The 23,002-nt window shown below is 40.9% G+C and overlaps 1 protein-coding gene across 9 annotated transcripts in view; it reads left to right on the top strand.

Annotated features, from left to right (window-relative positions):
* LOC308103492 (nesprin-2-like) overlaps positions 1–23,002 on the top strand; it is a 111,375-nt gene that overhangs the window by 426 nt on the left and 87,947 nt on the right. For 5 of the 9 annotated variants that reach the window (XM_080453476.1, XM_080453481.1, XM_080453477.1 and 2 more), the window contains exons 2-22: positions 3,583–3,644; positions 6,693–6,788; positions 7,315–7,392; positions 7,499–7,591; positions 7,790–7,983; positions 8,507–8,706; positions 9,356–9,456; positions 9,865–10,002; positions 10,210–10,311; positions 12,253–12,429; positions 12,803–12,958; positions 13,347–14,084; positions 14,774–14,908; positions 15,735–15,893; positions 16,298–16,467; positions 19,101–19,461; positions 20,001–20,116; positions 20,786–20,912; positions 21,027–21,187; positions 21,497–21,647; positions 21,987–22,948. In XM_080453476.1, the coding sequence (XP_080309602.1) occupies positions 3,583–3,644; positions 6,693–6,788; positions 7,315–7,392; positions 7,499–7,591; positions 7,790–7,983; positions 8,507–8,706; positions 9,356–9,456; positions 9,865–10,002; positions 10,210–10,311; positions 12,253–12,429; positions 12,803–12,958; positions 13,347–14,084; positions 14,774–14,908; positions 15,735–15,893; positions 16,298–16,467; positions 19,101–19,461; positions 20,001–20,116; positions 20,786–20,912; positions 21,027–21,187; positions 21,497–21,647; positions 21,987–22,948 (4,477 nt within the window). Of the gene's footprint in view, positions 1–2,394; positions 2,537–3,582; positions 3,645–6,692; positions 6,789–7,314; positions 7,393–7,498; positions 7,592–7,789; positions 7,984–8,506; positions 8,707–9,355; positions 9,457–9,864; positions 10,003–10,209; positions 10,312–12,252; positions 12,430–12,802; positions 12,959–13,346; positions 14,085–14,773; positions 14,909–15,734; positions 15,894–16,297; positions 16,468–19,100; positions 19,462–20,000; positions 20,117–20,785; positions 20,913–21,026; positions 21,188–21,496; positions 21,648–21,986; positions 22,949–23,002 lie in introns of those variants that run through there. The other 4 variants (XM_080453478.1, XM_080453479.1, XM_080453475.1 and 1 more) reach the window with 4 other exon arrangements.

The following is a 23,002-nucleotide window of genomic DNA, read 5'->3' as shown; positions in this document are numbered from 1 at the left end:
GTCTGATGTGTGAAATCATGAAGAATCATGACATCTTTAAAAAGTCAATAAGGTCTATTCAAAATACCACTTGGTTTTGTTGACTAGGAGGAGTCAGTTCAGCATCAGTTTTTACTTATTACTTTTGTTGACCCAAGTCTTATCACGCATGACTCATTATCAGTCAAATCCAAAGTGCTAATTTTACTTACAGTAGTGTAAAAATAGTTTTTAGTTTTGTTTTTCTTTTTCATTGACATTCCAGATTTGGCTGTGTACACAATATAGAATAGTTTGGTGAAATATTATGTAGCTGTAGTGCATAAGATTTATGTCATGCAATTTTCTTTGCGTTAGATTATTAGTCCGTCAATTACTTATACTGAAAGAAGAGTTTGAATACCTGTGCATTGTCTAGTGTATAGTGTTTTGCTCTGCATAAAGGTTGTACTGTGGAATTCAAGAAGAGATGTAGAGATTTTTTTCAGCCCTGACCATGCAGAGAGCACAGAGCCGAAGTTAGTTATGTACTTCAGTAACTTCACCTGCATGTGGCTTCATAGGTGTAAAGAGAAACTTGTGACTTCCAGGTACAGCTCGCTGTTGGTCACTTACCGTCCTACTAGACGGGTAGACACATATGTTGGAACTCAAAAATGGCAACAGATAACAACTGTCCAGATGCTGCAGGCAATGTCATATTATTCCAAGTGTAACAGTACAATGACTGTAAAAACTTAAATCAAACAAGAACAAATGACATAAGTAATGTCATTGTGACTGGGATACCAGATTGTAATTTAATGCATGAACCTACGCACGCCACGCTCACTACTTGAACTATCTTTCAATGGGTCTGCTAGTCCCCATACGACAGCTTGTGCCCTACTGGCTAATATTCACACTCCAGCCTATTTGGCATGCTGGCAGCATGCACCTGATGCTGATCGTGTAGTATTTTGCAAGATTAGCTGCGGACAAACAAAAACACAGTCAAACGCACACAGAGGTGAAAACTGTCATCTCCGCCCTGGCCTTCAGCCTGGTGGAAATAATGAGGCAAATGATTTCTTGTATGTAGTGTATTGCATGCCTTATATCCTCATATTGCCAAACCAGCATTAACCACACAAACCGTAGCATCCCTATTATGGGCATATCATAACATTTGCTGAAAATATGAAGAGATTTGGTGTAGAGGGGTAAAAAAAAAGGAGGCGACCAAGTATAGACCCCTGGCACACCTCGGTCACAAAGTATATAGGGTTTAATTAGGAAATGAATCAATATAATGTGAGCAAGATCCCACAATCTTTAACTTGAAAATCACGTCAAATGTGACCTAGATTTGCTGGTTGCAGGTGCAGGTGTGATCTTCTTAGACTGTGTAAAGCTGGTGTTTCTGCCCCAGCAGGTCCTTACACAAACAGAATATTGTAACCATGTGCTGCTAGTGAATATGAGTCATTGTGACTCAGTGCTTTGTTTCAAACAAACCTTTTTGGGCCTTTTGCCAATAAACATCTAGGTAAACTGAACCAAGTACACTGAACCTAGCCTGGTAAACCCTCCCTCCGGAAATCTCATTTCCATTTGATTTCACTCCTGGAATCATAGAATAGAAATGAGATTTCCGGAGGGAGGGTTTACCAGGCTACACTGAACCAACACTGACTGTGCCTCGACTACAAAATCAACACCACAAATAGTGAATGTTTGGATTTTTTCCCCAACACTCTGGGAAATAATATTACAGATAGCAACTGATCACGATTTACAAAAAACATTCAAGGACAAGTTCACCAATCTTCAGCCTATCTTCATATGATATGGTAAAATGTTTTTTTTTAGCATTTTATCATGAGCATTAGTGAGGACCAATTATATGAAGATAGGTTTCAAATGGGTGAAGTCGTCCTGTCACTATAACTGTACTGTTAACGAATGAAGAGTTGACATCGGGTTTAATAATTGCAACATGATATACAATTAATACAGTGTATAGAACAAACTGTTTCATGCAACAACAAAAAAGATGCAAATGACCAGTTAGTTACAGTTCTCGAAAATATCCCCCCGACCCTGTTTTAAGTGAGCATTATTGAAGATTAACATTGTTTTGACAATAGAAGCTTAGACACTGTCTACTGACCCTCTGTCAAAATACCACCTGTATCTGTGTATGTGCATGTGTGTGCGTGCATGTGGGTGTGAGCGGCTGCACGCACACTGTATGTGTGCCTATACAGTATGTGTGCCTATCTATGTCTGTGTGTCCTGGAAGCCATCTAGCTCTTCCACCTTGGCAAAGCTCCCAGGCTGTAGCCTTCCTTTATTAGCCCAGGAGGAAGTCTTGCTACTTTGGGGTGTTGAGGATCAGTGGCCAGTGGGAGAGAGAGAGAGAGAGAGAGAGAGAGAGAGAGAGAGCAGCTCCCTGTAGCATGGGGACACTTCTCTCTCCACTCACAATGTTAACTGGGTGGCTCATTATTGGATAATAGCATGGAGGGTCAAACACCTATACTGGAGTCAGAGATTCCTCGCTCGTCTAGTGTTGGTGAGTAGCCAACAGCCAGACCTGTCCCCAGTATTAGGACAGTATTTCATTATGGTCAGGAGAGTTGTATTTAGATGTCTGCTTGGCTGTAGCAGTTGCTATGAAATGTTTTCATTAAGTCGACAGGACAGTGTAGAGACAGGAAACTGAGGGCAGAGAAGCAGAGTGACAACACAAGTCTCCAGACAGAATTGAACTGGAGACATTACAGTTACTGTATGTGGTTGCTGTATTAAAACTGCAGTCCATAACCTTCAAATCCACTGGATTTGAATTTCTACTGCTCATCCAAGTGGCAGTCCCCGCTTAGACAGGGGAGATATTGTGGGGTATATTATTGCACTTGTGAGCTTCAGACAGCTACTACTTGTCAGGCAGTATAGGTGTTGCACCTGACACCAGAGTCTAATATCTCAATGGAAGAGTATAGGGAGACCACCATACCCCCAAGTCCAACCACTGCAGATGTGCTAGTTTTATTGTACAGAATTAACATCTACGATAGAAATTGGTGATTAAAATAAGTTCCGGATTGCAGCCTTAACTGAACTGCATGGAGCTACACCGACCGCGAGAAATACTCTTTACACAGTGTGCATTTGCAATGCATTATCTAGAGATCTAGAGATTGAGCCACACTTTTCAGCACCCTCTAGAGGACAAATATGTACTGTAGAGTGATATACAGTAAATACAACATCATTACAATAGTTTAGCACTCACTTATCTAATTATAAAGACTTGCACAATAAAGGACAGACACTGGATACATGGCAGCAGGTTCAATCAAGCAAGCTATATACATTCTGTATACTAATGCCTGATTTATACTTGGTTGCACATCGTGTCGCACATAAAAATAGGTCACAGGGTCACAATGTGTCACGATTTGACACGTTGTTATAGATCTGCTAGTTTTTTTTCAACAGGCAGATGATTACAAATCAGGCCAGGCCAAAGCCTTCACAGTTCTTTGATATATATTCTATATACATGTTATTAATGAGACTTATTTAAAGCAGCATGTATTCTTTCTGTCTTCACAGTGGAGCAAGAACAGATTCAGAAGAGAACCTTCACCAACTGGATCAATGCTCAGCTCTCTAAGGTGCGGTACTGTATGTCTGGAAAACGATTTCATGCACAGCACTCATTTTGATACCGTACAAAATATATGTGATGCATGTGTCGAAGGATAAAAGAACTGGTGAACATACAATTATACAAATATACAATTACATTGTATTTTAAAACAAGACAGGGTCTTAATGACGTGGCTTCCACATTGATCTTGGAAGCCATGGTTATGTCATATCACTATGATTTCATATTGACTTTCAGATATGGAGTTATTTACCTCTCATTGACTTCAGGTATAAAATAAATGTTTTTAAGAATAAAACATTATTATGTGAACTACTGGCACAAGACATTTGGCGCAGATCAGTCCAGTGGTTTGCAAAACACATACAGACAGACAGACAGACAGACAGACAGACAGACAGACAGACAGACAGACAGACAGACAGACAGACAGACAGACAGACAGACAGACAGACAGACAGGCATGACTCATTCACGAAACGTGCTTATGCGAAGACTAAAGGACATATACGACATATATATTTCCATGATCATATCGGATTCATCAATATTGTACGTGAATTATGTTAGATACACACAAACTCAAGTCTGCTCAGAGGCACTTGTATGTGCCAGAAACCATGTATGTGTGGCTGTTATTAGACTGCCTTATTCTTCATGCAAAATCAATTGCAATATTGCCAAACCTCAAACAAAATGTTTATGTGCCCAACATTTGTCAAAAGCTAGAAAAGAAAAGAAAAAAATGAAGGAAGGGATTTCCGCTGCACCTCAAGCCAGGTTCAGACAGGTCCGGTGCATCACAGGAGCAGGACACATAAAGAAAGCACTGGAGCAGCTCAGATTAATTTATTATTTATTTCTATATTGTATGACTGCGGGTAAATAGGGAGTGTGCGGAAAGTGATACTTCCGACTCTTGACCAAGATGCCTTTTTTGACGAGTGGGGATGAGACTCTGTTGATTAGGGATAATGAACAGCGAGCCAGTCATTACTGCAAAATAAACCCAGGCAGGGAGATTCAGCCTAAATCACGCTTTTTATACAGCTATGGATATATTTTATGGATTTAACTGCTTCTAATGTAAAAAAAAGAATACATATAGTAGAAGTTCTGTAGCCTTCATAAGATTAGCCTACTTAGCGTTATGATTCATTAGCTAAAGCAGGACTGATATGTATCTGTATTATCCCGCTTGTTCCACGGCTACTTATGAATACTGTATTAATAAGCCAGATTAATAGCTTACCAGTTTCCACTTCAACTTTATATATACAGTATAAATGGTGGCAGAGCAGTGGCCTGCTATCGAGAAATAACAGACGTGGTTGACCAATCAAATTCGAGCATTCAACCAAACCATGTACCGTAATAAGGGTACCCATGTAATGAGTTATATTGTATGGAGAGTGAAGCCCCAAGAAGATGCAAGAATAGGGATGCTTTTATTCATATTTGATCAACTTCAAAGATTCTGAATTCTGAAATTAAACAATCTGAAAACAATTCTGAAACAATCTGTCTAAAATTGCTGTGTGGAAGAGGTACAGTATAATACAATGTGTGTGTCCTCAAAGTGGTCCAGATCTGTTAATGATATCCTCTGAGCTGAACTCATTATAGAATGTGACTTGCTGACTCAATAGCCAGCCAGTGGTGTGTGATGTAGACAGGACCGAAGCTCTAACTGGCCACAGTCCCTGAGCTGCTTGTGATATGTTGTTGGAGTATATATATAGTCGCTGGCTCCGGCAGCATATGGTCAGCACTGTAATCAGAGACCTGACACCTCTCTGTAACCCCACATCCACACGGCTCTGCCCTCAACACCATACACTCTCACCTGCATGTGATAATTTGACATCAGCCCCCTGCAGGAAACACTCCCTTTGTGTCTAGAAGATAAATGGCAATGTCCTCCTGACCCAGACTTGTGGCGTCGACCCAGAGTGTTTGTGAAGACGACGTCACCCCATGTACTGCACTATTGGACAGTTTATTTCTCAAAAAGGTGGTGCATGGGTCACAAAGGGTTTTAACCCTCTGTGACCTCGCCCCAAACGTATTTATACATGTCCTTTTGAGCATTGATTAAATGCTTATACCTTTCGCCTGCATGAATTTCACTAGCCTGGTAAACCCTCCCTCCGGAAATCTCATTTCTATTTGATTCCAGGAGTGAGTCTGGCATGAACCGCCTTTCTGCAATATTGGCTGTGTATGCCAAACGGCCGAGCCTATCAGCGTCGTCGCTCATTGTTCTGTGATTGACAGCTTACGTTGGCCAATCAGGTGGCGAATTCGAGTGAGTCCAAAACACGAACGGCAGCCATCTTTTTCATGTCCGCTATATTCTCCGCTATTTTTTTACTTCAAAAAGCTCTCTAACTTCTATTTTGAGGCACGGAATTTACTTAGAAGATATCGTTTGGATAGAATTTAGTTGTTTAACTTCATATATGTGGTCAATTAATCATGACAAAGCCTATTTAAAAATTTTTTTTTAGAGAACCGGTAGGGGCGGGCAGTGACACCCATGTATCCGAATAAGGCAACCCATTTTGGGCACGGCCGTCTCAAAAGTCCCGTTGCGTCACATTACACTGGTGAACTGCTGATTGGCTGAAGGGGAAAAATTATCATTGGCTGAAGGGGTTGTCAGTCAACGGTATTACTCCCGCCCAACTCCAGCCCACAGCCAATATTGCAGAAAGGCGGTTCATGCCAGACTCACTCCTGGAAACAAATAGAAATGAGATTTCCGGAGGGAGGGTTTACCAGGCTAGAATTTCACAGGTTAGGGTGGGGAATATTTTCCACACATCCTTCCACACCCTTTCCGTGGCGCATACCCAAGCTGTGAAGTACGGGAGTTAAATGTATGAAGAATGGCTTGATCTTGTTTAATGCTCCCATAAATAGTTAATTTATGGGAGCATTAAACAAGAGTTGCGAGCCCTCCACCTGTTAGACTATCCATGGAAACAGCAGGTGGTGCCATTGCTTTGTTCACTCAGTGGAGGTTGATTGTTTTATGTGTCTGTCACAGAGATTCCCTCCCACCGCCGTGTCAGACCTGTTCTCTGACCTCAGAGATGGGGCAAGGCTGCTTGACCTCCTGGAGGTGATGAGTGGACAGTGTATGGTGAGTTAAGTTGGAGGGATCCCTGGTGCATTCATGTAGGCAGGTAACCATATCGTACCTGTGAATCGTATACAATATAATGATACAATATAATCTAACAAACCATGGTACTGTATGACTCACAGCAGTAATGCAGTATACTGTGAGTCACAGTCAGTGACCGCCAGTATGGTTCTTTATACAGGCTACCATTATTGTTGGTACACAACAATAACAGTCAAATGTTACGGGTGCATTTTTAAACTTTAAGAGTTAAATCGATCTGGATTTTGTAGTGTGGACAATAGACCGCTATAAGAGTCATAAAAGCCCAAAGCACAACACATTACACAAACAAAATGTCTCCAGAAACATTTCTACTAAAGGATTATCCTATCTGCTGCTGTGCTCGTGGTTTATTAAACTGGATGTAAGAATAATGTAATGGTCTAGAATTTAAACTTGACATCAGGGTTCTGGTAGAGAGTCTGAGTCTTGAAATGAAACAGTTGAAGGAGAATGCTCTTACACAAAATTCTCTCCCCAGAAAAGAGAAAAGGGCCGCAGTCTTTTCCAGAAGAGGTGTAACATTGAGACAGCACTTAATTTTCTCAGGAACAAATCGGTACGTACAACAAAACACAGTATTTAAAAGTTTGGTGTATTTTAGTTTTTGACTTTTGCTGTTTGCTGTTTGCTGTTTGCTGTTTGCTGTTTGCTGTTTGCTGCAGATCAAACTTGTTAACATCGACATATCTGATATTGTTGACGGGCGACCCTCCATCATCCTTGGTCTCATCTGGACCATTATTCTGCACTGCCGCGTGAGTACAGTTTTTGTTCAGATTCCTGGCAGTATTTTCAATTACTGATCCATTTTGGAAACATTATTCCATCCACGCAATCCATTTGACTTGAAAACAACCTTGATGTTATCTATCACGGCACAGGCAATGGGAGCCCCACTGTGAATATGTAGAGGTGTTGAAAATGAGTTTGACCACTGTGTTTCTACGTTTTAGATTGAAGTGCTGACCAGCAACCTGTCCTTCCGTTCCCATCACTCCTCCATTGACTCTCTGTCCAACAGTAGCCCCTCTAGTAGCCCCGCCCTTGGTCGCGTTGCTCCAGATAGTCCCACTTCACGAGGTGGGGCATCACGCCTCCGTTCGGCAAAGAAGGCCTTGCTGTTGTGGGTCAAAGACCAATGCCAAAGGTACACTGTCTGATAACATGTAGAAATATGAACGTGCAAATTCAATGGTCATATTATTACAAACTTAAAAGGATATTTCACTTTAAAAAATAAATTGGGTCATCTTATCATCGACGCAGGCTTTTGTGAACACCCAAGACAGTTTTTAAGTTGCTCGATTCAGTTTAGATATTTGATATGCATTTTATCAGACACGCCCCCTTTCTATACAAACCCATTGTAACTTCAAACTCTATTTTAACCATGCTAGATTCATCAAGAACACCCGTCCTTGGTTCTGGTGACTCATATCGCCCCCTAATACGTGAAGGGGGCCATGTTTTTTCCATTACTTTTATTTTAAAAAAAATTCATTTTCCAAATCTTTTTTTTTTTTTATAAATGAAAAAAGTAATTGAAAAGACATGGCCCCCTCACGTATTAAGAGGGCACTATGAGTCACCAGAACCAAGAACGGGTGTTCGATTTTAAAATGAAATATCCCTTCTTAGTTTGTTTTTCTCATTTCTGTCTCTCTCTGTAGGGCTGGTTGTTCTGTCAGTGTGAAGGACTTCAAGTCAAGCTGGCGCAGTGGGGAGGCTTTCTTGGCCATTCTGTGTTCTCTCAGACCAGACCTTGTTGACCTGTCCTTGGCCCAGACCAGGGGCAACAAGCAGAACCTGGAGGAGGCCTTCCGTCTGGCTGAGAAGGAGCTCCACATCCCCAGACTGCTGGAACCCCAGGGTGAGCTTCTCAGTTTTGGTGATGTGTTTCTGTTTGAGTAAGAACACTCAGACAACTGACTGACTTCTAGATACAGAAGGCAAGCTGTAGTGTAGAAAGACCTGTACACTGGTGTGATGTTCTCTTCCAGGTTTAATGAACAGTCCCCTGGTCTATTTGAGTATTCAAAGTGTTCTGGAAGTTGTTTAGGCACTCTGTAGTACAATTGCATACTGTAGTGATGTGCATAATAGTACAGATATTCATGTCATTGTCTATTCACAGCTTGGGCCATATCATACAGCACATAAACATATTAGAAAGTTTTCCTGTCAACATTTCTACTATGGATATGGTACCATGGCACTACCAAGTAGCAGTGCAAACGTATAGATATTTTTTTACCTTTTAGACTTTGAGCAAGAAGACATTTGAGGTTGAGACACAGTTGATGTGTGCTTGACGCAGTCTAAATTTAGCCAGTGTATGAAATGTTTAAACATCATCTATAGTCATTGGGTAGGGAGGACAAGGAGATGATTGGTTCAGGCAATATCAGACAGATCATTTTGATATGGTCTATATTGTCGTTTAATACAACCTTGGTTTGCATTGAGCCAATAACAATGTATTTTGTATGTAATTTATTGTCAAATCTTCTGCATCCCAGATGTTGATGTGAAACGCCCAGATGAGAAGTCCATTATGACCTATGTGGCCCAGTTCCTACAATACTCCAATGACAGGCGATCTCCTGATAACCATTTGCAGGTTAGTGCGCAACTGTTCTACTGGGTCTAATTTAATATGATTTATTTTATTTAATAAAATTGACAGGTTGAAAGAGGCACGTTGCTTTTCATGCAAGTTGTGGAAGCCCATTAAATTAGGGGGCACTATGCTTTAAAATACAGTGTATAATGAGTCCTAGGGTTATTCATAAAAGCTCTTTGAATAGTCTGCATTTTATAATGTAGACATGTAGCAGATACTTGACACCAGAGTGACTTACAATGTGCAAGATCAAAGTAAACAGCATGAACTCTACTCAACTATCAACTATTTTCCGGATTGGTCTACAAAAAGACATCATTACTAGAACACATTACTGCAGGCTCAGTCCTGGCCTCACATGAAGGTCTTTCAAGAACTCCTAGCTATGAAGCACTTGTTTTTCAGGACGTGTCATCTGAATCCAGCCCTGAACCTGTGAGTCCCCAGGTAGTCCTGGCACTGACACAAGAGGCCACCTGGCTGCTGAGAGAGCCTCTACAGGTGTCCTCTGTCCCACTGAATATGTGCAGGGAGAGAATACAGGTTGGCTGGATGGATGGATGGATGGACGGGTTGATTGATTGATTGATCTGATTTGATTTGATTTGATTTGATTTGATTTGATTTGATTTGATTTGATTTGATTTGATTTGATTTGATTTGATTTGATTTGATTTGATTTGATTTGATTTGATTTGATTTGATTTGATTTTATTTTATTTTATTTTATTTGATGTTTCTTTCTATCAGTTGCTGAGTAAGAAGATGATGGAGGTGGACCTCGCTTGTCTCCGTTCATCTCCAGAGTTTAAAGCATGTGACATTGAAAGACTCCAACAAACTGTCCCAGAGGTACAGCTGCAGTCTCCATGCAAATTTTGCTGTGTCTTTGTTCTGTTTGACATTCCTTCTTTCAAATCCTTGGGGGAGTCTCAGGTTCAAAATTTATCCCAGTTATATCAAATCTGAGCATGGGAGAACATACTGTAGACAAGCTCTGTTATATTTGGTTAAGTGCCATGGTTATTTGTTGAGCCGTGCAAAGCAGGAGTAAACTAGAAAAAGTGCTCCTCGGAGCACAGGTCTCCGCCAGGTCAGGTAGGTTGTTGTGGGCCAGCAATGTTTGGAATTCGCCAATCAGGATGGAATAGGAAAAATCGGACGGAACCATCTTGATCACTTGACTACAGAGATAATATGTACCGATTTGCATGATGTTTGGACAAAATGTGTTGGAGTAATATAAAAAAGAAAAGTGTTGCAAAAATCTGCCTCCTGGTGGCGCTATAATAGGGCAATGTTAAAAGGGTGGCATTTGTTCCTCAACGAAGTGCGAATGTGTGTGCAAAGTTTCACCGCAATCGGACGCTGGGTTCAGGATTTGCTGCATTTTGTTCAAAACAGCCCACTCCTGTAAAGTTTAGATGTCAATCTTAGCCAATCAGGATGGAATATGAGAAATCAAAGAGATCCATCTTGATCACATGACTATAGAGATCATGTGTACCGATTTGCGTGAAATTTTGATAAAATCTGAAGGCTTAATATCAACAAATGTATTTTACTTTAGACGGCCTCCTGGTGGCGCTATAAAAGGCAAATGTGAAAAATGCAGGGCAAAGGTTTTTCCTTGGCCTCTAGAGAGTGTGCAAACAAAGTTTTACACAAATCGGTGCAGTTATTGGTAAAAACACGAATCGGCCTGTTATAGCGCCACCATGAAGCAGATTTGAAACTTTTTAAGTGGCATTTCTTCCTCGGTCTAATGGGAATGTGCGTGTGAAATTTCACGGAAATTGCAAGGTGCGTTCATGATTTGAGGCATTTTGTTCAAAACGGACCAATCCTGCAAACTTTGGAGGCCAACCTTAGCCAATGAGGATGGAATCTGGGAAATCGGACAGATCCGGGTTGATCACATGACTATAGAGATACTGTGTACCAATTTGTATGACGTTTGGATACAATATGTAGGAGTAATATTAAAAAAAAGGGTTTTGCACAAATCGGCCTCCTGGTGGCGCTATAACAGGCCCATGTGAACATTTTGGGGCAAAGGTTCTGAATTGGCATCCAGGGAGTGTGTGTGCACAGTTTCGCTGCGATCAAGCCAACGGTGCCAGAGATTAGCTGCGGACAGACGGACGGACGGACGGACGGACGGACAGGGTGCAAAACATACTCTCTCGCCATGCCTTCGGCCTGGCGGAGACAATAAAGCCTCCTTCACGTGACAAGTGTCTGCACTAGTGTACCAGTGCACTGCAGAATCCTGCACATTAATGTTGATGCCATCTTGCCTAGGTCTTCCTTGTGAAAGATACTCTCAATGGGAGTTCCTGAATAAATAAAGGGTAAATAAACACACATGATAAGCAACTGGAAGTAGAGAGTATGAGAATAAACAAAGTTAACCACAAAACACTGTTGGAAAAGAAAAGCAAGATGTGTCCATCAGAGGGTGCTGAAAATGTCAAAACAAACCTGGGCTGAATCACAGCCATGCGGCTCAACTATGCACACCTCTAGGTTGAAGGGATTGTGATGATTCCTTGCTCACCTTCCCAGCTTCTGGTGTTGACGTACAATGAACTTGGTCCCATCCTTTTTTCCCTCTCCACCAAACGTATTCACCAAAAATAGCCGATCTACAGTATTAATTCACAACACAACAGCTTGTAGATATTATATTTTTCACCGCCTATTTTCATAGAATGTTCGCATATTATGATATGCCCAGAATAGGAACGCTTGGGTTCATGTGATTACATTATTACATTTCTTTCTGCCTAGATATGCCATAAGCTCACTGAAGTGGAGAAGACATGCAGGGAGCTACAGCAGGCTTCATCCATGCTGGAGGGCCACCTAGCGGAGCTCAGCCACTGGGGCACTGAGGCCCTGGAGAGTTACCAGAACATCAAGAAGAGGAAACACATGGGACACTCAGGACCGCAAACAAGCATAAAAGTGAGCAAATCAAATCTTTTTGTCAACAAATGACTTTCAAGTCAGCATTTACTGTTTTAAATGACAAAGATAATCAATATAATGTTTTACAAATAAACCTTATAAAACTATTTTCGGACAGCAGGGCCAATCCGTACTCTGTAGTCTGCACTGAACCCAAGTCTTACTTGACAATGTGTGTTTTGGCAACAGCTAACATAAAGAGTCACAGAAATGTTGTGTTCTGCTGAAAAATTGCCTGCTACTGTAAGTACATGTTAAGCTGTGGCACACCGTGTTTGTCTCTAATGGAAATTAAGCCTGATGAGTGTCATTGGTTTTCAAGTGGTCTAATATAATGGTCAATATAAAGTATGGTCATTCTTTTCGCCAGATGCTGATTTCTCGTGGCTTGCAGCTGGAGGGCCAGGTGGTGGCTGAGGGCCAGGACCTTCAGGCCCTTGTGGACAATGCACAGAACTGTCCCCTGCTGTCCCTCAGTACCTCTACCATACAAGACAGGGTCTCAAACACAGTATCTCACTCCCAGGTAAATTAACGCTCAATCGTCAATCCCTATGTAATTAGTCGACCGGAGTACCCCATTATGATAATTATTTGTTAACCCACTCATTAATCGTACATAACTACAGGCCAAAACAACTAAAAAGGTAGAGCCAGCACACTGGCTTCATGGTACATAAAGGATCACTTTATCGAGGTTTCGATCTTCATAAGATCTTCATCGGGTCATTTGACCCGATGAAGATCCTATGAGGATCGAAACGTTGTCTACTCAATAAAGTGGATCCTTTGCCTTGCAGGTGGTGTGTGGGCTCTACCTTTTTTTAAACTCACTCAATAATACCACAATCTAAAACAAAGTATACCTCCTTCATCTAAAGTAATTTTGTCTCATCATGTGTGTGCTTTCCCAGGAAATTATGGAACTGCTTAGCTCCCGAGCATTTAGTCAACGTGTTTGTGAAGCTCCTGGTAATCAGCTTCCTACTAAAATCATGTGTCAGACAGAGGCAGACACCAAGGTACAAACAAATGGGACTATCGATCACCAAACCCAGGATCCAAGTCAACCTCAGTCTTCATTTCCGAAACAGGGGAAGCTAAACTATAGCCATTCTCAGGACAAGAACATTCAGAAAACCATGATCAAGGTCTTACCCCACGCTGAAATCCAGATAGAGCCTCAGCATTTGGATAAAATGACAGAACCTCAAATACCTTCTCCTCTGGATCAAATCCGAAAAGAAGCTGAATCAAAGTGTTTGAGTCAATCTCAGTCTTCTGCCAGAACTCATGTCCAAGTTCCAAATCCAAGCCAAACTGAGCAACATCCATATACTGGCTCTGAACCACTTGACAAGGCTGAGAGTCCTAAAAGTGGGAGAGACAAAAAGGAACCCTCTTCTCACTCACAGATGCACAGTCAGAAACTCCGGTTAAGGCGGAAACAAAACCTTCTGCAGACAGAATGTGGAAACCAAAAACCTCCACTACCACCTGCTTTGGTCAGAAGTGATGTTCATTCCAAAGCCCAGGCAGTGGCCAAGAACCGCCTGGAGAAGGCCAAATATCGGGTGCAGGAGCACATTCAGGAAGCCATCATACTGTTCAGTGACAAAGAGATCTCAGAATGGCAAGCCAAGAGGAAACAGGTAAAAATGTCTCTTTTTATTTCCCACAAATGTCTGAACTTTCAGAAATGTATATCGCTCATTCAACAAAATGCACATTTGGAGTTCTGTCTGTATATGACATGTGTGTGATATTCCAAACTCTGCGCTTTTGCCTGAAGTTGTCCTTTTGCACTGCAAGCTCTTTGCTGCTTATACATGCTTGATGCTGAGCCTGTACATGCCATCCACATCCAGGCATGTACAGTAGCTCTTAATAATGAGGGCACTTAACAAGTATGTTTATTAACTATTAAGTCAATCTTAGCCCACTTAGCAGCCCCTACTTTATAAGTGTCCAGATAATAGTAATTAACATTTAACAAATTACCAATGAACTACTCTATACTTTTATTCATCCATCAAAATAAATACCAATAATTTTTAATTTAGTACAGAATATTAAAAAAACTAAAAAACTATGAATCAATAGGCTGTTACTTAAGCGTTACAATTGTTAATAACCATTTAGTTATGGTTAAAGAAACCATTAATGGACTCTTGCCTCATTACATATAGTGTTACCGGTTGCTGTTGAGCAAATCAAACAATTGACTTGCAGTAACCTGAGGGAACAATTTTGTCTGTGATGTGTTGTTTTACAAAGCTGCCAGTCATGGTTTTGCATGTTTGGGCTGTCATGTTTGTCTCTGCATGGTTTTTGCTTGCAGAGAGCATTAAGGACTCTGAAAAAGGCAGTCCTTGAGGAGTTTCTGGGGGCAGTGGAGGGTTTCAGCTCCTTCTGCTCCGAGACTCAGCTCCAGGATTTGATGCTCCTCTCTGTTTCAGTCAGAAAGCAGTGGGAGGTATGACAGCTTGTAGATTGGCTATTTTCAGCACAAAAAAATGGTGCAGAGGGAAAAAAGATGGGGGCAATTATAGAGCCCTAGAGGACCCTGGTCAACTAAGTTTATAGGTTTAAGTGGTTAAAAGAGGCTACCTTTATGTAGACCTATACCTTTACATAGTGCCAGACTCTCTGTAGCAACGATTTGGCTTGCTTGAGAGACTACTACAGTGACTGACAAAAATGGTTGTAAATACTCCCAAATCATCATTTGATTCTATTCTGCATTTTAATGCTTTATTAAGAATTAATATGGACATACTGTACAAATTAATTTCTGTAATTTACTATTTACTATTTATTTAGTTAGTAGAACTTGTGCTAATTTAACCCAGAGTGTACAACCTGTTTTATCGATACACTGTGAATATTAATGTCTTTATTAATGTGGTTGTCTTTTATTGAAGATAATTCTACTCTGAGATGGAGCTTGTAGCCTACTATATTGTCATGACGAATAATTGGATTTGGGCTTGTCACTGCAAAAAGTGTTTTTTTAATCCTACTGTGTATTTGCCATTACTCTCATTTAAATTTAACACATGCAAATCTTCAAACCATTATAAAAGAATCTTATATTTTTCGACATCCTACAAATCCAGATTTAGACAATCAAACTTTCCTGGTTTATATGCTTGAAATGTTTTATTATTATTATTAATGTATTAATAATATTGATTTATTTAATCTTCGCCTATAATGACATGCTTGGCCAAAATGTGGGATGCCAGTTTGAACGTGTTTAACAGTGCTCGATTGTCTGTGTTGTGTGATGTCATGCCCAGGATGTGTGCTCAGAAATGGCCAACTTTTTGCCACTGTTGTGGTCTCAGATCAGAAGAAGAGGAAAGACACCCTTGTCTCATAAGGAATGTGAAATGCATGCTAACTCTCTGCATGATACCGCTGACCAGATCGACTTTGAATATGTGCAAAAACATCAGGTATACCGAAGAATGTGTTTGTTTGTTTTTTGTTTGTTTGTTGATTGATGAATGACTGCAGAGTATGAATGGATATGACAGAAATTCAGTGTGTCAATCTTTATTGTATTGTCTTGTAGATGTACAAATTGAACTTTGATATACACCACAAACTATTCTCCAATTACACCTCAGATAAGCATCAGAGTAGTTTATGTAGGGTATGTTTTAAACCACAAGAGGGCAGTGATGCACCGTTTAATCGATGCACATTTGAACGACATACCATAGCGGAGATACTTCCTGTTAGTTCTAGGAATAGATTGATACAGCAGGTGGATTTTCTGACATACGGTATTGACGTTTGGTGTTTGTTTCTCAAGTTTGAAGAACATAATGTACTTTAAAATGCTATACTTTTCTAGGCGTGTCTCTCCACTGATGGTGGTTTGTCCCTTGGGTCTATTATGGAGAGCCACCAGGAAACCTGTCCTGCTGTAGCTCAGCCGAGGGAGTCAAGTGGAAGGCAGGAGACTACAGCTCAAACACTGCAGTCAAATGAAACCAGTAATTCTGTGTTACCACAGCAACACAGGTAAAATAGGGCCATTGTCAGTTGATGTGCAAAACCAATGTAATCTATTCTATTGGACATGAGTGCGCAAAGTTCTTTATTCCACAGTCATTCATATACCTCACATATTTCATTGACAGCTTTAAAGGAAACTAGAAGGTACTGTTCCTGAAGAAACAGTGTGGGATCGCTAAGAATGTTGATGGTATTGAGTATTGATAGTGTTAGTAGAGTTAAAGGTTTGAAAGGTTTAAAGGTTTGAAAGGTTTTAAAGGTTTTAAAGGTTCTAAAGCTTTGAAAGGTTCTAAAGGTTTGAAAGGTTTGAAAGGTTTGAAAGGTTTAAGAGGTTTGAAAGGTTTAAGAGGTTCTAAAGGTTTGAAAGGTTCTAAAGGTTTGAACGGTTTGAACGGTTTGAAAGGTTTGAAAGGTTTGAAAGGTTTGAAAGGTTTAAGAGGTTCTAAAGGTTTGAAAGGTTTGAAAGGTTCTAAAGGTTTGAAAGGTTCTAAAGGTTCTAAAGGTTCTAAAGGTTCTAAAGGTTCTAAAGGTTCTAAAGGTTCTAAAGGTTTGAAAGGTTCTAAAGGTTTGAAAGGTTCTAAAGGTTTGAAAGATTGTAAAGGTTCTAAAAGTTCTAAAGGTTTGAAAGGTTCTAAAGGTTTGAAAGGTTTGAAAGGTGTGAAAGGTGTGAAAGGTTTGAAAGGTGTTAAAGTATTGTTATTTTGGGTTAGCTTTAAAGGAAACTAGAAGGTACTGTTCCTGAAGAAACAGTGTGGGATCGCTAAGAATGTTGATGGTATTGAGTATTGATAGTGTTAGTAGAGTTAAAGGTTTGAAAGGTTTAAAGGTTTGAAAGGTTTGAAAGGTTCTAAAGCTTTGAAAGGTTCTAAAGGTTCTAAAGGTTTGAAAGGTTTAAGAGGTTTGAAAGGTTTAAGAGGTTTGAAAGGTTTAAGAGGTTCTAAAGGTTTGAAAGGTTCTAAAGGTTCTAAAGGTTTGAACGGTTTGAAAGGTTTGAAAGGTTTGAAAGGTTTGAAAGGTTTGAAAGGTTTGAAAGGTTTGAAAGGTTTAAGAGGTTCTAAAGGTTCTAAAGGTTCTAAAGGTTCTAAAGGTTCTAAAGGTTCTAAAGGTTCTAAAGGTTTGAAAGGTTCTAAAGGTTTGAAAGGTTCTAAAGGTTTGAAAGGTTGGAAAGGTTCTAAAAGTTCTAAAGGTTTGAAAGGTTCTAAAGGTTTGAAAGGTTTGAAAGGTGTGAAAGGTGTGAAAGGTTTGAAAGGTGTTAAAGTATTGTTATTTTGGGTTAAATTGGGTATGTTTACTCAATTTAAGTACTCTTAAGTATTGTTACTCAATGTATTTACTTTAAATTATTTTTAGTCACTTTATTTACTTTAAAGTATTTTTTACTAATTTTTACAACTTTTAAGTATTTTTACTAATTTTGAGTACTTTTAAGTATTTTTACTCAATATAAGTACTCTTAAGTATTTTTACTCAAGGTATTTACTTTAAAGTATTTTTAGTCACTTTATTTACTTTAAAGTAGCTTTTACTAATTTGTACAACTTTTAAGTATTTTTACTCTTTTTATCAACTTTTAAGTATTTTTACTATTTTTTTCAACTTTTAAGTATTTTTTACTCATTTTGAGTACTTTTAAGTATTTTTACTCAATATAAGTACTCTTAAGTATTTTTACTCAAGGTATTTACTTTAAAGTATTTTTAGTCACTTTATTTACTTTAAAGTAGCTTTTACTAATTTTTACAACCTTTAAGTATTTTTACTCTTTTATCAATTTTTAAGTATTTTTACTATTTAAAAAGTGAAATATCTCTAAAAGTACAAATGATTTCAAAAATTCGAATGGTAGCCAATATGTCCTAAGTAGGCTGAACGTTATAGAGTTGGAACGGAGTTTCTAGCTAAAAGTATGAATTTCTCCATTGAAATGAATGGGAGTTTTTTTAGAAGTAAAAAGTGAAATATCTCTAAAAGTACAAATGATTTCAAAAATTCAAATGGTAGCCGATATGTCCTAAGTAGGCCGAACGTTGTAGAGTTGGAATGGAGTTTGTAGCTAAAAGTATGAAGGACTAGTTAGCCGTCAAAAAACGGGGGGAAGTATATAATAAATAGTGGCAATAACATTAGTGTGATCGCTTTAGCGATCCCACAATTAAACCCTGAATCATATAATTGATATTCCCACTGTACCATCTGAACAGTTTCTGTTGGGTTTAAGTCCATAAATGCACCATTAACTATTATCACCACTAACTTGAACACCTTTGGCTGTAAAAGTTTTAACTTACTCTCTATGAATCTAATGTCTCCCATTAGATTATGTTTATATATAAATGTGGATGTGGTTTATATGTAAATGTGGATTATCTTTTTGGGTGGGTTTTGCTTTGATGGGAATGGTTAACTTGATATAAAATCAATGCTCCCTCAAAATTGTCCATTATAATCTAACTGATTTATTTTTAAATTATTTTACGTGGAGATGTGAAATTAAATGGAATTTGGTTTACAAAATAGAACATTTCAGCAAATTATGTTACTAATTGGCATTGGGTAAGGCTTCCCTCGTTCTGGTGGACTGTGTAATTTAATTGATTGCCCTGGACCTCCCCTCTGTTGCTGTACATATGTTAACCCAGCAGGGGACAGCAGAACACCCCACTGAGCAGAAGTGGCACTCAGGCTGACCCTCAACCAACAGATGACAACAAACAAAAACCAAGCCTGGCCTGCCCAGATCAAGACCCCACACCTTCAATTAACACTGAGCTGCCGCAGGCCTCAGACTGCCCACTCCATGTCAAAAGCCCCACTCATCGAATTAAGGATTGCCCGCCACTTGATGAGGACCATCAAAAGCTGAATCTGGGCCAGAAGCCGCTCCCTAGCCAGGACCTAGATGATGATGAACAGGAGCCCCTACTACAGACCCAGGATCAGCACCGACTGAAAGTCCACAGTGGTGTACTGCACATCCCACAGAGCCAAGCTCAGCTACAGGTATGGAGAGATCACAAGAAGACAGCTTTTCATTTTCATATCTGTCAGCACTGCACTCTGCTAATATGTTAAAACCATGTGCATGCTATAGTATGGCAACTGAATTCCCCTCTTGGGAATAATAAAGGTCTATATATCTGTCTGTCTGTCTGTCTGTCTGTCTGTCTGTCTGTCTGTCTGTCTGTCTGTCTGTCTGTCTGTCTGTCTGTCTGTCTGTCTGTCTGTCTGTCTGTCTGTCTGTCTGTCTATCTGACCATAATGCTCAATGCTGTTGAACCTAACAACTTTAAAACCAGAGAGAAAAGATGATTATTTTTCCAAATCCATGTGTATATTTTCTAATCTTCCCTATCTTATATTTACTTATCTACATCCCCTTTAACCTGGCTTTTGGCCTTTCCATAAGCCTTGGCGGTTACAAACAAATCCTGAAGTGTGATTGGCTGCTCCCAGCGCCTCTTAGCCTCAGTGGCAGCCGTAGAGTGCTAATCCACCGTAATTGGATAGGCTCACTGCTCTCTTCTCCTCTGTGTGTCCAGGCGGTCGTCAGGGGTGATGTTGTGGAAACCCGGCAGGCAGCCGAGCGGACCGTGATCCCACCCGAGGTCCCTCCCCAACAGGAAGAGGGCTTGTTGCAGCAGGAAGTGCTGAAAAGGTAGGGGTCAATCGATATCTCTGCACCACCGCAATGCAATGTTCTGCATTTGTCAGACGCTTATTCTAGAGATTGAAATGGGATTTTAAAGATAATGTAAGTGCGATATGAAACACACTGTAGTCTGATATAAAATATATATATTTGTATGTCTAGAGATGTAACAAGTGCCAGCTGTAGGTTTTTATCTGGCCACACTGCTTACAGTTAGTCAGCTGGAGAGCAAATGCATTTTTTGTGTGCAATGTTATGCTTTATTTCAGATAAAGGTCAGTGTAGAGAGAAAGGGCAGAGAGAGAGAGAGGGGAGGGACGTGCGAGACAAGACAGGGGTTGGATAAGAACCTGGGTCGGGTCCTTGCACTTACAGCATATGGCCTGTGCACTGGCTGAGCCACCAGGCACCCTATGGAAATATGATGTTTTATGAGGATGTGTGTGTATTATCTGTAGGCCCTGGTTTTATCACACTGAACAAATACAAGTTTGCCCTGTACCTTGTACCGTGTTACAGCCAATAAAATAAAGATCACTAAAGCCATATGTGAGATTAGCATGGTATCACAGGTGAGAGTCTTCTGCTCCCTCTGGATTGGGTCTTTTTAAGACCTGTAATGTTTGGGGTAAAGATCACAGGGAGTGACTGTCTGCCACCTTTTTTATACCACAGGTACCAAGACAGCAGCTTAGCATTTCACTCTCAGCTCCAACGCAACAGACAGCTCCTGCAGACGGCTGAGAGCGTCCCAGACCCAGTCGGTGTCTCTACACTTCAGAACCAGCTCCAAAACCTGCAGGCCAGTTTCAGCAGCAACCCTCCTACCGCTGACGGTTCAAATGTTCAAATGTTTCACATCTCTGCAACTGTGCTCTTTAACTTATTTGTGTGTCTATGTGTTTCTTCTCGACAGACTCTGAAACAGGAGACAGAGGCGCTATGGTTTGAATTTGAGCTCCAGTATGCCCAGCTCTCCCAGTTGGCCTACCTGCAGGAGGACGAGGGTCGGGTGGAGAGGGACAGGGCACAGCTCCTTCAGCAGTGGAGGAGCCAACAGATCTCTCTGCAGAACAGGTGCAGTCCACATGGTTGAGGATTGCTCTTAAGCAAGGCATTAGTTCTTATTATCAATGGTCTTTTTTTCTCAAACTTGCTTTAACATGTTTTGTGCCTGCATACTACTAATTACAACACCATGCCTTCTTATTATCATCTAGCAGTGTATCTATGTGTTATTATAAAGGTATGACACAGGGTTCAAAAGCTCATGGGAATTCCCTTAAAATGACAAATATGGTTTATTATATTCATAGTACTTAGCCGTATAATAGCAGATTATTTCACGAGGTTTGGACTAAAAGTAAAATATGTGTTTCTTTGTAGAATGGCATCCTATGACAGCACTAAAGACCTGATGGAAGCATCAGATTGTCAGATGAAGCTGATCACAGAGCAGCTCGACCACATCACCAGACAGGCCGTGGACATCTCCTCTCTGTCCTTGGCTGACTCAAAAGCAGTAAATGACTTAAAGGTATGTCATGAGTATTTAGGTAGTGGCTCCTGAACCGTCAGTATCATGCCCATGCAGTGTGCGGACCGAGGGCCAAACTCGGTAGAGATGAGCGATGAAGTTATCCAAGATATTATATTATAACGATCAGGAGCAGCAAAATATTCCAGTCTTAATGTGCAATAAAGTTTGGAAAGAGCTAAAAGGGCCCCTTGTAAAGGCCTTCTGAGGATAATACATAAGTGGATAATGCTATAAACAGCCCCTGATGACATTCAGGAGTCATGACCTAGTTTATAACCATGCATACTTCTGAATCTTCAAGTATGACATGTTTTAATCCTCGATTCTATTACCCAGGAAATGGATCTCAGACTGGAGGCTGAAATGAGTAAGCTGTCTGGAATAGCTGCTGAGGAGGAAAAAGAAGGGCTGGACGGCACAATCCCTTCACTCCTTGGCCACGCTAGCCACAGCAGATTCCATCACCTCCGACAGCTCAGAGAGCATCTGAAGAAGGTTGAGTCGGCACTTCATGCCCTGGACTGCTTCCTGGTCAGCCTGAGGCAGGGCCAGGCTGAGATCCATGCTCTCATGGAGTCCAGCAACAGGCAGGGAGATGAGGTTGTCCAGGTGAGTCACTCCTGGCAGGCTGTAGCCCGGCAGAGATTCCAGATGGCTGGGGAGGATGCTGCTAGAGTGGACGGCTTGTTAAAGGCCACAGGGATGACATTGACCATGGACGGCACCACGGTGACGTGTGGGGACGTGGGGGTGTCGTTGGTCCAGAGACTCGACGAGGTGAACAAAGAGCGGAGCAGAAGCAGGGAGGACCAGATTCACCAGAATAAAGAGTTGTGTGTTTTGGGAAGATCGCAGGAGATGGGGTCGAAGGTCAAGTCGAAGGGGTCGGAGGAGACCGGTCTTATAAAGACTGAAGTTAATAGAGGTTGTAGTGGGCGGGGCCAAACGCAGGAAGAGACCCCTCCTTCTCACAGTGGGATGGAACTGGGTTCAGGTTTGGAGCCCGAGAGGTGTAAGTCGGGTGAACAGGACAAGGAGTCGAAGGAATTGAGGAGCGAGGAAGTGCCAAGTCAGGAGGCAGAGCGTACGGGTGGAAGACGGAGGGCCCAGGACCAGAGCTCAGGGTCCAAAGACCAAAGACGAAGAAGGAGAAGGAGCAGCCAGGGAAAGAAAGAGGGGGAGGAGACAAAGAGTGCAGTTCAGAGGAGGTTTACCTTCCTACGGCTCCTGAGGGAGATCCAGGGAGCAACAGGGGAGCTGGGGTTAAAAGAACCAACCCTCCATGCAGTTCAGCAGAGGTAACACACCTGAGATAAATGATTGATATACGGTATGATAGTCTTCTAGATAAT

This window comes from Gymnoscopelus braueri (genome assembly GCF_963280865.1).
Source record: "Gymnoscopelus braueri genome assembly, chromosome: 16".
Classification (NCBI taxonomy): domain Eukaryota; kingdom Metazoa; phylum Chordata; class Actinopteri; order Myctophiformes; family Myctophidae; genus Gymnoscopelus; species Gymnoscopelus braueri.
This window is presented reverse-complemented; position numbering and strand designations above follow the sequence as displayed.